At 37.0% G+C, this 12096-nt stretch overlaps 1 protein-coding gene across 8 annotated transcripts in view; it reads right to left on the reverse strand.

The window, feature by feature from the left end:
- Positions 1-12096, reverse strand: part of LEF1 (lymphoid enhancer binding factor 1) — a 156193-nt gene that overhangs the window by 28106 nt on the left and 115991 nt on the right. For 4 of the 8 annotated variants that reach the window (XM_077476694.1, XM_077476689.1, XM_077476690.1 and 1 more), the window contains 3 exons: positions 6877-6984; positions 4273-4338; positions 369-417 (listed from right to left, as the gene is read on the reverse strand). In XM_077476694.1, the coding sequence (XP_077332820.1) occupies positions 369-417; positions 4273-4338; positions 6877-6984 (223 nt within the window). The remainder of the gene's footprint in view (positions 1-368; positions 418-4272; positions 4339-6876; positions 6985-12096) is intronic. The other 4 variants (XM_077476697.1, XM_077476692.1, XM_077476695.1 and 1 more) reach the window with 1 other exon arrangement.

Below are 12096 nucleotides of genomic sequence, written 5' to 3' on the forward strand. Positions count from 1 at the left end.
ACGCTGCCCACACTATTGTGGTATTTTGCTGCACAGGTGAGGAACAGTGAGCACAATAACCTCAAGTTTCAACGGAAAACCTGTTGTTGACGGTACTGGTTACATACACTTCACACACCTGTAGAATAAGTGACAAACCACAACTACCTCACTTAGTATACATCTGGCATGATTCTGGTATAACAACTTAGCCGCACATAGATCAAGGAAGAACATTTTTCTGAACTTTGTTTGATGATGTTTAAGATCAATGCAAACTTACGTATGGCATGGCCACAGCTGTACTTACTGTGGTACATAGAAAAGAAGGGCACAGAAAAGATAACTTTGCTGCTGCAGCTAGAAAACAGAAAAACATGTCAACCAACCTGATGTGGATTCCTGGAGCTTTTCTCTCTTCCTTTTCTTTTTTTTACCCTGCAATAGTAAATATAGATTTCTCAGCATGCATGTACCCAACATACACATGCACATGCCATTTATCCCAGTTAAAAAAAAAAAAAAAACATAATATATAATAAGCTAAAGACCAGATATACAACATGTAGGGGTCACATAAGTAGTAGGTTCTGGGACCTAATTGTGTGCATGAAAAACTTTTATTTTATTTGCCCCAAGTGTTGTTCGAAAGAGGGTGGATAGACATTGGTATACTTGCATGACTTAATAAATCCAGTAGGATGCATGCAGGACACTACAGAGCATTCAGTATTAGAGTATATCTAAAGCCTTAACTTTTTTTTTTTTTCGTTTTGTATAGAATAGGAAATGATTAAAACTCATGTCAAATATTTTGTTGCTGTTTGAGTCCCAAAGTGGAGATTTCCCTTTACCTCCTATCATATCAGGAAGTTAGTAGAAATCTCTTGCAAGGGAGAATACCCCCCTGTGACTGCCGTCCCCACTGGAAGAGTTCCTGTGGCACCTGAAAATGTTGGATTTCCCATTGTTTTGTCTCCCAGTGACAATGGTCACCAGCACAAATAAAGGGTGACTTACTAGCAGAGAAATAGCATTCCAGCCTAATACCAACTATTCTTACAAATGTTCTCTCCCCCCTTCCTGCTACCTATCCTGCCTAACCCGTGTAAAAAAAGATGTGTATACGTACATATTTTAGTCATTCAATCCACAGCTCTGGTTCCTCTGTGTCAGTCAGCGGCTGCTGCAGGGGAGAGGAGGGAGGGCAGACAGCAGCTGGGCCAAAAAAGTGAAAGAGGTTCTTTTTCTAAAGGCAAAAAGACTGTGCACTTTGAAAAGTGCAGTTGCACTCCGCAGGTGCAGTGGCTCCAGAGCTTAGTAAATGAGCAGAAACTCTGCTGACATCTATCATCCAATCATGTGCAAGTAAAAATGCTGTTTTTTCTTTTTTTTCCTTGCACCTGTTTGGGTACTCCTTGCAATGTGAAGCCTTACTTCATTTACTAAGCTCTGGAGCAACTGCACTTTCAGCGGGCAACTGTACTTTTCAAAGTGCACAGTCTATTTGCCTTTAGTAAATCAACCCCTATGAGTGATGTCACAGTTCCAGAAATTCCCAGCCATTGTCGAGTGCTCCCTCCTCCCCCTGCAGCTACCACTGACTGACACAAGGGATCAAATGACCAGACCGGAGTGAACTAAAAATAGGTAAGTATACTCATCTTTTTTTTACACATGGTAGGCGGCACAGGTAGCAGGAGGGAACATTTTTAAAACTAATTAGTATTAGGCTGGAATGCTACTTTAAAAAATATGTTGGGGGGGCGGGGATTTATCAAAGTAGACAGAATCTGAAGTAGCTGCGCATGGCAACCAGTCGGGTTCTTTCTTCATCGTATTCAGTGAAGCTTTCAAAATAAAACATAGAAGCTGGTTGGTTGCCATGTACATCAGCTACAGATTCTGGTTGTTTCAGTTTTGATATATTCCCCTCAATGTTTAGTACTGTACACATTTCATGGCGTTCAATAAGCGCTACCTGCTATGGCTGCTGGTTTGTATAGTACTAGAAATTGACTCAATACAAATGGAAAATGGAGCATGAAAAACTCTGCTACAATTATATTGTATGATGGATATGCTTACATTGAATGCTTGTTTATATTATTCAGGTTACATTTGCTATTGAGTGACAGGTGCAACTTCAACACTGTAAGGCTGGTAATATATTATACAATTTTCTTATACAGTTTATCTTTAGATTTACCAAAACTACATAATATGAGGGAGGTCAGACCTAAACACTTTACATTTTTTATGGAATCAGACAGGCCCTTGCACTACACAGTTAAAGGTAAATCTAAAGGAAATTGAACAATAAATTGTATAATGTATGGCTGGCTCCTGAGATTCTCTGGTTGGAGCAATAAGAAGCTTGGTACAACCAACACCTTTTGGCTTAACAGACTCTTTCTAACTATTTGACAGTGGAAGCTCACAACACATGAATATAACCTAAGGCACATGAATGAAGCTTTCTTTGTTCATATTAGGGCACAAAATGGCTTCCAATGGCTTCTTTATTTTCGAGCCAACCCTGATTTATCACTTTCAGATATTTTGAAATGACCTGTATTCTATGAAGGTACAAAGGCAAATCCTCTGTGCACTACAAGTGCACTGCAAGTGCACTGGGGAGTGCAGTCGCTGTATATTTGAGGGGAAGATCTGAAATGAGGGGAAGCTCTGCTGATTTCTATCATCCAATCATGTGCAAGCAAAAATGCTGTTTTTTTATTTTTCTTTGCACGCCCCCTCAAATCTACAGGGACTGCACTTATAGTGCATTGTGGATTTGTCTTTAGTAAATAAACCCCATTGTGTCTCTCACTTTGGAAAGAACCAGGGGCAGCATGGTGACTTAAACTGGGCACACACAATCCAAATATTGTCTGGTTCCGCAGGAACTGGCTGGCATTTGAACAGTGTGTACAGGCATACCCCACTTTTAAGTACACAATGGGGTTTATTTACTAAAGCTGGAAAGTGCAAAATCAAGCTCACTTCTGCATAGAAACCAATAAGCATCCTGGTTTTATTACCAAAGCTTAATTGAACAATCTGGGGTTAGAAGCTCATTAGTTTCTATGCAGAAGTGAGCCTGATTTTGCACTTTCCAGCTTTAGTAAATAGACCCCATTGTGTACTTAAATGTGGTGTATGCCTGTACAGCTGCCTTTTTAACAGATGCCGGTCTCACAACTGGCTTCTGTCAAACGGTCTTGCTGGAAAACCAGCATCCATCCGGTACCTGATCAGCACTCGCAGCCAATGGCTGTGAGCACTGACCAATGTGTTCTGGTGGGAGGGCAGTCCCCCTATCAGAATACAATAGCACAGCAGGGGAGGACTCCGCAATAACATCCATTGTGTTGGTACAGTGATCTGTCAGTCTTTTGTTGTTCAGCCCACTGGGTTGAATGAAAAAAACTGCGTGTACCCAGCTTAAGTGCAACATATCTAGCACTTATGCTTTGCAGTACTAGGGTCCTTAGATTGAATCCCAGCCTGAACTTTTCCTGCATGGAATTTGCATGTTCTCCCTATGCTTGAGTAGGTTTCCTCCTACACGCCAAAGACATGCTGGTAGGTTAATTGGCTCCTGTCTAAAATTAGCACTAGGATGTGTATGTATGCACGTGTGATAGGGACTTTAGATTATAAACTCTTTAAAGGCAGGGGCTGGCGTGTACAGCATGTACAGTGCTGTGTAAATTGTCTGCACTATATAAATGCCTGTAATGGATAACACATATTCCTGTAAACTAGACTGCTTACAAATATTATCCCATACGGCATTTATCTGTGTTTTAATAATCCAATTTCACATAGAAACAAAGCTTCAAATGTTTCCAGGGTAAATAATCAATTATTTTGGGACAACACAGGCTCGGTCAATATCTCTATATAAATATTTTTTTCAGATGACAGCAAATTGCTCCAGAATTACATAATCTTACTTGTTTCCACCTGGATATTTAATCGAAAATGATAATTACCAAAAAAACATTTAATGTCAGCAGCCACAGCATGAACATGTTCTGTTGTCCATGTTTAACCAGCTGGAACGTCATTGGTACAAATGTCCACTTATTAAGATGAGATGTGTACAGAAGTGCACATTCTGCTGCCTGGTTTGCAGCCAGCATTAATCCCAGCCGTACTGAAAAGCTGCAGTTGTACTGAAGGGGATCACAGAGATGTGATGGACGACAGCCAACAAGGGTCAGCATTGCCAATGATGTTACTTCTGTCAGCCAAGGTATATCCCAAGAGAAAAGATAAACCTACTTGACTAAACAAAGACTCCACATCCACATGGGCTTCAAACTTTCCTGGGATAGAGGCTGCATGGCGCTAAAATATACATGAAAATGTTTACGCTGCAACTTGTTGCTAAATGACAAACAACACAACATAGGTTATCACTAGATTGGTGGCTTCTGTCTTATTGGCAGAGTAATAAATTGTTTGGAGGCTAGCCCAGTTCTACAGCTGCTACAAACCCTGGTCTACAGGAACTCAAAACCATGATATTATTTACTTCTTCCGCCCTCGCCTTTACTTCTTTATTGTCGCCCCCCCCCCCCCCCCCATTACTTTTCAACTTTATTTATTGACCATAAAGTTTAATGGTTTTTTTCCACACTACAGTGAAAACTTAAGACAGTTTTTCACAAGGAACTCTTATAGGCATGCAAAAGGCTGCTAGCAAAAATAGTCATTAATATATAGAAAATTGTAATTGCTGATAACGCATGGAAAAACGCATCAAAATGTGCACAGAAAGGTGGGAATTTAACCTTACTGATGTGATGATTTCACTTTGACAGGCAGATCTGTCATCTCTAATTGTAATCAATGTGCATGGCCACTCTATGTTTTATGTAATACTCATGCATTAAAAAGGTAAATATATATTTGACATGCTTTTTTTTTTTTAACTGAATAATACCACATGCTCTATGGGAACAGATGTACAAGCAAATAAATTGGACTATGCATTTTGCAATAAAGGAATACGTTTATATTTAACCAGCTCTAAATTCATTTAACTGAAAATTGACGGCAATATGAACAAATGACATCCATTACCATTTTCTAATAAAAAGTATAAATGAAGCAGCTCAGCTGGTGGTAGATCATTGAAACCAGGGTTGTCAGTCAATATTTTTTTTATGGAAGACTGCTCCATTTTAGACAGATTAACTATGACTGACAGATTTGTAAATAGTCAAGCTGTTAGCATTCATTTAGTTCCACAATATGACTTGATAGAAAGTGCATGGGGATCATATCAGATCACAATATGACTTGAGATTAGCTTGACTATTAACTGTGAAAAAATGCACAGTGCCAAATGTATCCCCTACTAGCAAAGTATAAAGACCTTGTAAATGCTGTCAGTTGTTAATCAGCTCATACTCCTGGGCTAGAAGAATTGGATATAGCTAAAGCATATGCCTAAAATAGGCCATCCAACCCTTCTCAAATATAGGTTGCTCATCTCTCAAAGTAGACCTGAGCTCAGTGTTATCAACCTTGCAGCAATGAATAACTAGAGAGAAATAGAAAGGGAAAATAATAACTTTGTCTGGATAAAACAAATGCCTGGGTTTTGGCCATGTGACCATTAGTGGTGGGGAGCCTAGGGCCCAGTTTTTTTTAAGAAAGGCAATTCACCCAAACAATTGTATTTATTAATTTCAGACAAAACAATATGATTTTAACTATAGCTATTCAATAAAAAAATGTTTTAGTCAGGTAAAGTAAAATATTTTACATGACTTTTTCATTTTCATGATTTCCAGCCAGCTGGTGGAGCTTTAGGTTACTTTTCACATGTTTACTATACATACATTGCAGAAAGCCTTTTAAAATGAAACATGGAGGTTGCCATTGCTGACTTCTCTTTCTGAAAATACTCATTACTAGGCTGCCATGCTGACCCTTTGCTTCAGTTGTTTGAGTCACTAATCTAGAATGAGTATGCAAAAAAAAAGGACTTTTAATGGCAGATCCACATACATAGTCCATGCCAGTGATTTAGAAAGTATTGAAGCTAGTGGGTCAGCATAGCACCCACTATTAGGATTTTCAGAGGCCAGCAACGACCATCCCATATGTGTTTCATGACAGGGTTGCTTTAAGTGCCTTGCCCCAAAAAAAATGCATAGCTCTTTATAGAAACGATACATTTTAAATCCAGATTACAAACAATTAGTCCTCTGAATCCATACAGAGATTCAATTAGAGAAGGACAGTCCCAAGGGGAGACGTTAGTGCTTTTCTTCTTTTAGAAGTACCACATTAATTAGATAAATAATATTAGATGATATAATTTAAAGAAAATAATAATGAAGTGGTATAAAGCATCATGTAATCTTAAAAAAATTTAATAAAACTACCAAAAATGTATAAGCCCGTTTTAACAATTAGACCATAAATATGAATAGGTAATAACCAGATTTAAGATGAGCAGAATGAACATACTACTGTATTTTCTTATCCATCTATTAAGTGGATTTTGATTAGGAAGGGCTACTGGTGACTTCCTACGCACAAAATAACTAGCACAAGCCTAATACAAGAGCTTACCATGGTTAAACATTCTACAACCTCTAGTTATATTTACATTGTACAAACATGTGCTGGTGTGACATAACTGCCCTGCCAGATTTATATTCCTGATCTGGGGCTGAGTTTGTTTCTAAGAGAACAATGATCGTATTGCTCTCTTGGAAACAAACCCAGCCCCAGGCCAGGCTAGACCTATGACTTGGATGGATTAATGATCATTTTGAAATGGATATTTACTATTCTATACAATGCCTAGCTAGCAATAAGGCTGGGGCCTCAGGCACCCATTTTGAGGGAAAGATGGTATATACTTACATAGTTATCTCTTGCAGACCAGCCTGGATAGAGCTGCATGTGTAGCTGCCTTTCTTTGCGGGCTAACTCATAATATTTGGCCTGTTCTTCACGGGATAAAGCATGCCACTGCAAAAAAAAAAAAAAACATAAAATATCAAACTGAGCTTATGAATGATTGTATATGAAATGCAAAGTGCAAAATCTGGTGCTGCAAACCAAGAAACAAATCAGCTTTTAGGTTAATTTGTGAAAGCTTAATTGTAACTTAATTGTAACTGTAATATGTATGCAGTGATTTTTGAAAGAATATATAACTGGAACAAAGGGTGATTTTGTATGCATTTACATCAAGTTCAGTTTAAACAAGATGTAGTATTATAATAAAAGTTCTATTTTTAAACTCATTTTGACTAATTTATTAGATACAGTATATGGGAGTGATTTACTAAAGGTAAATAAGCTGTACATTTTACAAGGGAATGTCCCTTTAACTTAAGTGAATAACGTGAAGCTCTGCTGACTTCCATCATCCAATCATGTGCAAGCAATAATGTTTTTTTTTTCTTTTTTTCCTTGCACATGATTGGGTATTCTTTGCAAAGTGAATTTTCACCACATTTATTAAATGAAAGCAACTTTCCTAAAAGTACCCTACAATGTGATCAGCCTATTTAACCTTGGTAAATCAATCCACATGTAAAATGATGTTGTGTTTTAATACCATCATAACATTAGACAAAAAACTTTTATAAATAAATGTAAGACTACTTTTTTATTTATTGATACAGCTGACAGCATTGTGTTATTCCAAAGCTCACTAAACAGGATAAAAAAAAAAAAAGAACAATAGTGTGCTTGATAAAAATCTGTAACGTAATTGAAATGTATAGACCGGCATACATGGATTGCTACATTAACATACTGTTTTTTCTTTAACCGGTATACCATTCGTAAATCCTTTAAATGGGGTCACCATAATCCATTTTTCTGGTTGGCTTTCCAGCCGCTAGTGTGACATATATGTCCAGGAAGTGAATAGGCGTTATGTTGCCATGGAAAATACTATGTTGGCTGTACATGTTTTAAGAGAGGAAGGCCTGATTGCCTTAGGCATGGAGATTAGATCCTTGAAAAGGGTAAATAGAAATGCTTATCCCAGACAACATGCATTTTTGGAAATGTTAATATATAAGCAACTGATATACTGAAGAGAGAAATCAATATTAAAGGAAATGGCATTAACAAGAAATGACATTTTTGTGTAATTAAAGCAAGTTAAAATGTCACATACATTATGTGTCTGGTGGTATAAGTGCTGTTTTAGTCTGCAGCCACCAGAATAACCCAGTTCATATGGAAAGAGCCCCGGGTCTACAAGATCTCTAGTGGCGCCTAGTCATTAGTGCCTTATCCCCACTCTGCAAAAGACACCTAATTAGTTCTTGAAGTGCTTCAACCACTTTTAATTACATACTGATGTTTAATAACGGTATTAGCACTTCCTTAACATCTGGAGCGGATCTGCCTGACTATTGATCTGGTATAACAACATACTTCATGCTAAGCGTGCCTGACAACCTGAGAAATGACTGAAATTAATGAGTGTTTTCTACACTATTAAAATGTAGTAAAGAGCTTATATTATTATTTCATTCCCTGGTGAGCAGAGTTTTATCAACTTTTTATTTATTAGCATAAGTGAACACTCTTGCCTTCTATGCTTTGAAGCTCATCATCACCAAAAGTCCCATCTGTCTACATCACAAAAATAATTTTCTCCAGTAGGAAATGACTGGTCTAAGAGTATTCATTTATGCAAGGCATTAGCATTACCTTACTTGATGAAAATCATTTTACAGTGCTTTACAGGGTGCAGATAACCAATAACTTAAAGTATATCTAAATCATATTTTTATTTATTTTATTCTGGAAAGTGTAAGGAATATTTAAAACCCTTGGCAGGGTTTTCATATTTACTTTGGTTCATATTTGACCCATTTGGGAGATTTCCAGTCATTTCCTGTAAATACATGGGAAAGGAAAAGGAAAAATCCTCACAGTAAGGATAATCCATATTTAGACTGTTTCTAGAACTAGTCCCCATTGGAAGATATTCTTGTTCTATTAAAAACTCAAAAATTTGGATCTTTCCCTAATTTTAAAGCCTGATACACACTAAAAGTTTTTTTTTGTCCAACCCAGCAGACTGAATGAAAAAAGACTGAAGAGCTCAGGAAGATCCATTGTACTAACAATCTTATGTTAGCACAGCGACCTCTTCTGCTGAGATATTGTGTACTGACAGGGGGACACAATCCCCTCACCCCCCGCCAGAACATGATGGCCAGTGCTCTCAGCCACTGCCACCTTTTTTTGGCCATGCCCCTTCAACAGGACCACCTGCTGTAAACACGGCCCGAATATCAATCGAAATAGAAAATAGGAAATCGGCCAATGCCGCCCCATATACTGCCCATGTTTACAGCCCTTTAGTCTTTGTGACAATGGTTGGTAGGACAAAGAGAGAGGGTGAACTTCCCCAGGGGGCATAGGCAGTAATAAAACCTGAAAGGTGTTCAAACCCTTCCCTACTCAAAATTTTAAATTTCTATAAATACCAGACTACATAAACTCATTAAAACCAATTCTGGAAGAACACATTGCGTCTTCTTAGTAATTTTTTTAATAATTTGTCCTATCCCACCAGGAATATATAGATATAGGCCTGTAATCAAGGTAAATCTTGAAGTCTTACTTATTGCTGTGTCCCCAGTGGGAAAATTCAACTTTGGGTACCCGGACAGCAATAAAATTGCAAAAGAATTAGCTTTTTTGAGTTAGCCTTTATCAAAATTCAATGGGAAATTAGCAGCAGTGATTATGTATAATTCAGATTCACAGTTTAAGGTATAACTAAAACCAAGAACAAAAAATCAACATATCTTACTACTACTTAGATGGTGGCAGCATTTGTTTCTTTTATTCAGGCTAAAAACATTTTCTTCAAGTACAGAAAAATGTCTGCTAAGTCCGTCAGAAATCTTGTGTTTTTATAACTTTCTGAGATATACTGTTAGCTTTCCCAACTATCTTCTGTGAAGTTCAAAGCAACTACCCTCAATGTAATTGAGATGCCGGGGGCAGTGTTTGCAGTCTAAATCAGGAAAGCAGTCTACAATGACAATGTTGCTCCTTAATAGATATAGTGTAGTGAATAAATGTTGTCACACAATGGGGAGTGTGATATTCGTAGAATCACAGAGACAAAAAAAAAGAAAACAAAAAGAAAACAAATGCAGCCACGGTATACATTTATCAAACAAGTCGAAAATAAATGTGGGTGGATAACCAATAAGCCAACATCCCATATATCGAAGCAAATTTGGAAACTGGGTTTTGGGATTTTTTTGGTGCTTTACATCTTTGAATATAATGGCATTTGTACTGTGTTCTATGTTTTCTCTTTCTTTTCCATGGGTATATTATATTTATAGTGTATGTTTAATAGAAAGAACGTTATGCGGACATGCCATCCAAGTATAACTGTATAAAGCAAGGTCAATATAAAATGAACCCTAAGTGCAAATATTTTTTATTGGTGCTAAATATGTGTTTTTATTGATGTTAAAATAAATGTTACATTTTTTTATCATCATTTTGTGTAGTTTGATGTAAAGCACCAAAAAATCCAAAAACCCAGTTTCCAAGTTTATTTATTAGACTAATTATTTATATAACTTGTATTTTTTTATACATTATATTTGTAGTGTGGTTGTGTGATGTCTAAAAATATGCACATAGCTAAAAAAGCTCATTTGTACTTCCTTTGGATAAAACCAGAGGAAATGTTCTTCCCAGTCATGCAGAGCATAAGCGGGATAAAGCATGTAAATGTGGAATATATTGATGGCTCAGCACAGACTTCATGCCGAGCATTCAAACTAACTCTGAAGCCCTCAAAACTTTTCTGTTACAGGTCACTGTTAGTTCAGAGGAACATCAGACAACTAAGAAGACCTACTCTACCAAAGTTCCTCACAGTTCATTGTTGCCTTCCAATATACTCTAGGGATTGCTGGAAACATTCCTTCCAAGCTTCCATAAAGCAGTATGGAAACTACAAGGTTCTCTCATTTATGCAAAGAATTCTGACACATTTTTTAAGAAAAGGTGCTTCCAGTGGAGTCACTTCAACAGTACAGTAACATGGAAACCAAATGGAGTTAAAGTTCAAGAAGCTTCTAATGAACATTTACTTATTTAACTTTCTTAAGGCTGTTGCAAACCACTATATCAGCAGGAATGTTCTGCTTGTTATATTTGCCAAACCCGCAACTACAGTGATAATGACAGAGCTACTCAATTCTTGATTTCTACTCCCTTACCAGGGAGTAAAGGTTCTGGAGAACCAAGAGTTTTGTGATGTCTGGATATTTTTGGCAACAGCCACTTTAAGACAAACTGTGTGTTAAAGTGCAAAACATATTCTTAAAAAGCAGTAAAGTGCTTTAAAACAAGCAAAAACATGCCTATGTGTGTACTGTAATTCCTAAAATATCATCAACAGAGATTCTAAAGTTTGGTTTCATTCAGTTTCCATCAATTTATAAGTGCCCAGTGTTCAATTAAATTAAAAGGGTGACAGGCTGACAAGTTTCTGTTCTCCTTATAAAATAAAGTGCAAAAAAGAGCTGTGATTACAGTGCCTCTGCCTCTGTGTGACTTTGAAGATGAATTCCTCCACAATGCTTTTAACTACATTGGTGAATTACAGCTTGTTATAAAGTGCTTTTACAGCTTGTTAATACTTTAATATACATAGCCTAGGCCTACATTTACTTTAAGGAAAAAAACTATGCTAACAAAATTAAAGTACTGAAAAGATACTTATGGGCACAAATTTCCATAGAAACCAGACCATTCGTGAATGTTATGTTGTAATTAGTTATGTTGTAACTGGTATTAGACTTTACAAAGCCTTCCCATCATATGGCAAATTAGGAAGCTAAACTGTAAAATGTGTATAATAGTATTTTGTCTTTTTTTTTTACTTTTATTTGACCATAAAGGCAAATAAAATGCTAAGTGGTTACAGTGTGCTCTTAGATAAGCACACCTTGCCTCAATGTTTAAGCCTCAATCCTGGACATCTCAACATTTAAGATTTAGTGCCACTTTGACCATGTTTATTGGTTGTCTTAAGATGACAAATAGCGTCATCACAACTTTTCCTGGAAG

The sequence above is a fragment of the Lithobates pipiens genome, unplaced genomic scaffold (genome assembly GCF_037356315.1).
Source record: "Lithobates pipiens isolate NorthernLeopardFrog02 unplaced genomic scaffold, aLitPip1_a1.2 Scaffold_13, whole genome shotgun sequence".
Lineage (NCBI taxonomy): Eukaryota > Metazoa > Chordata > Amphibia > Anura > Ranidae > Lithobates > Lithobates pipiens.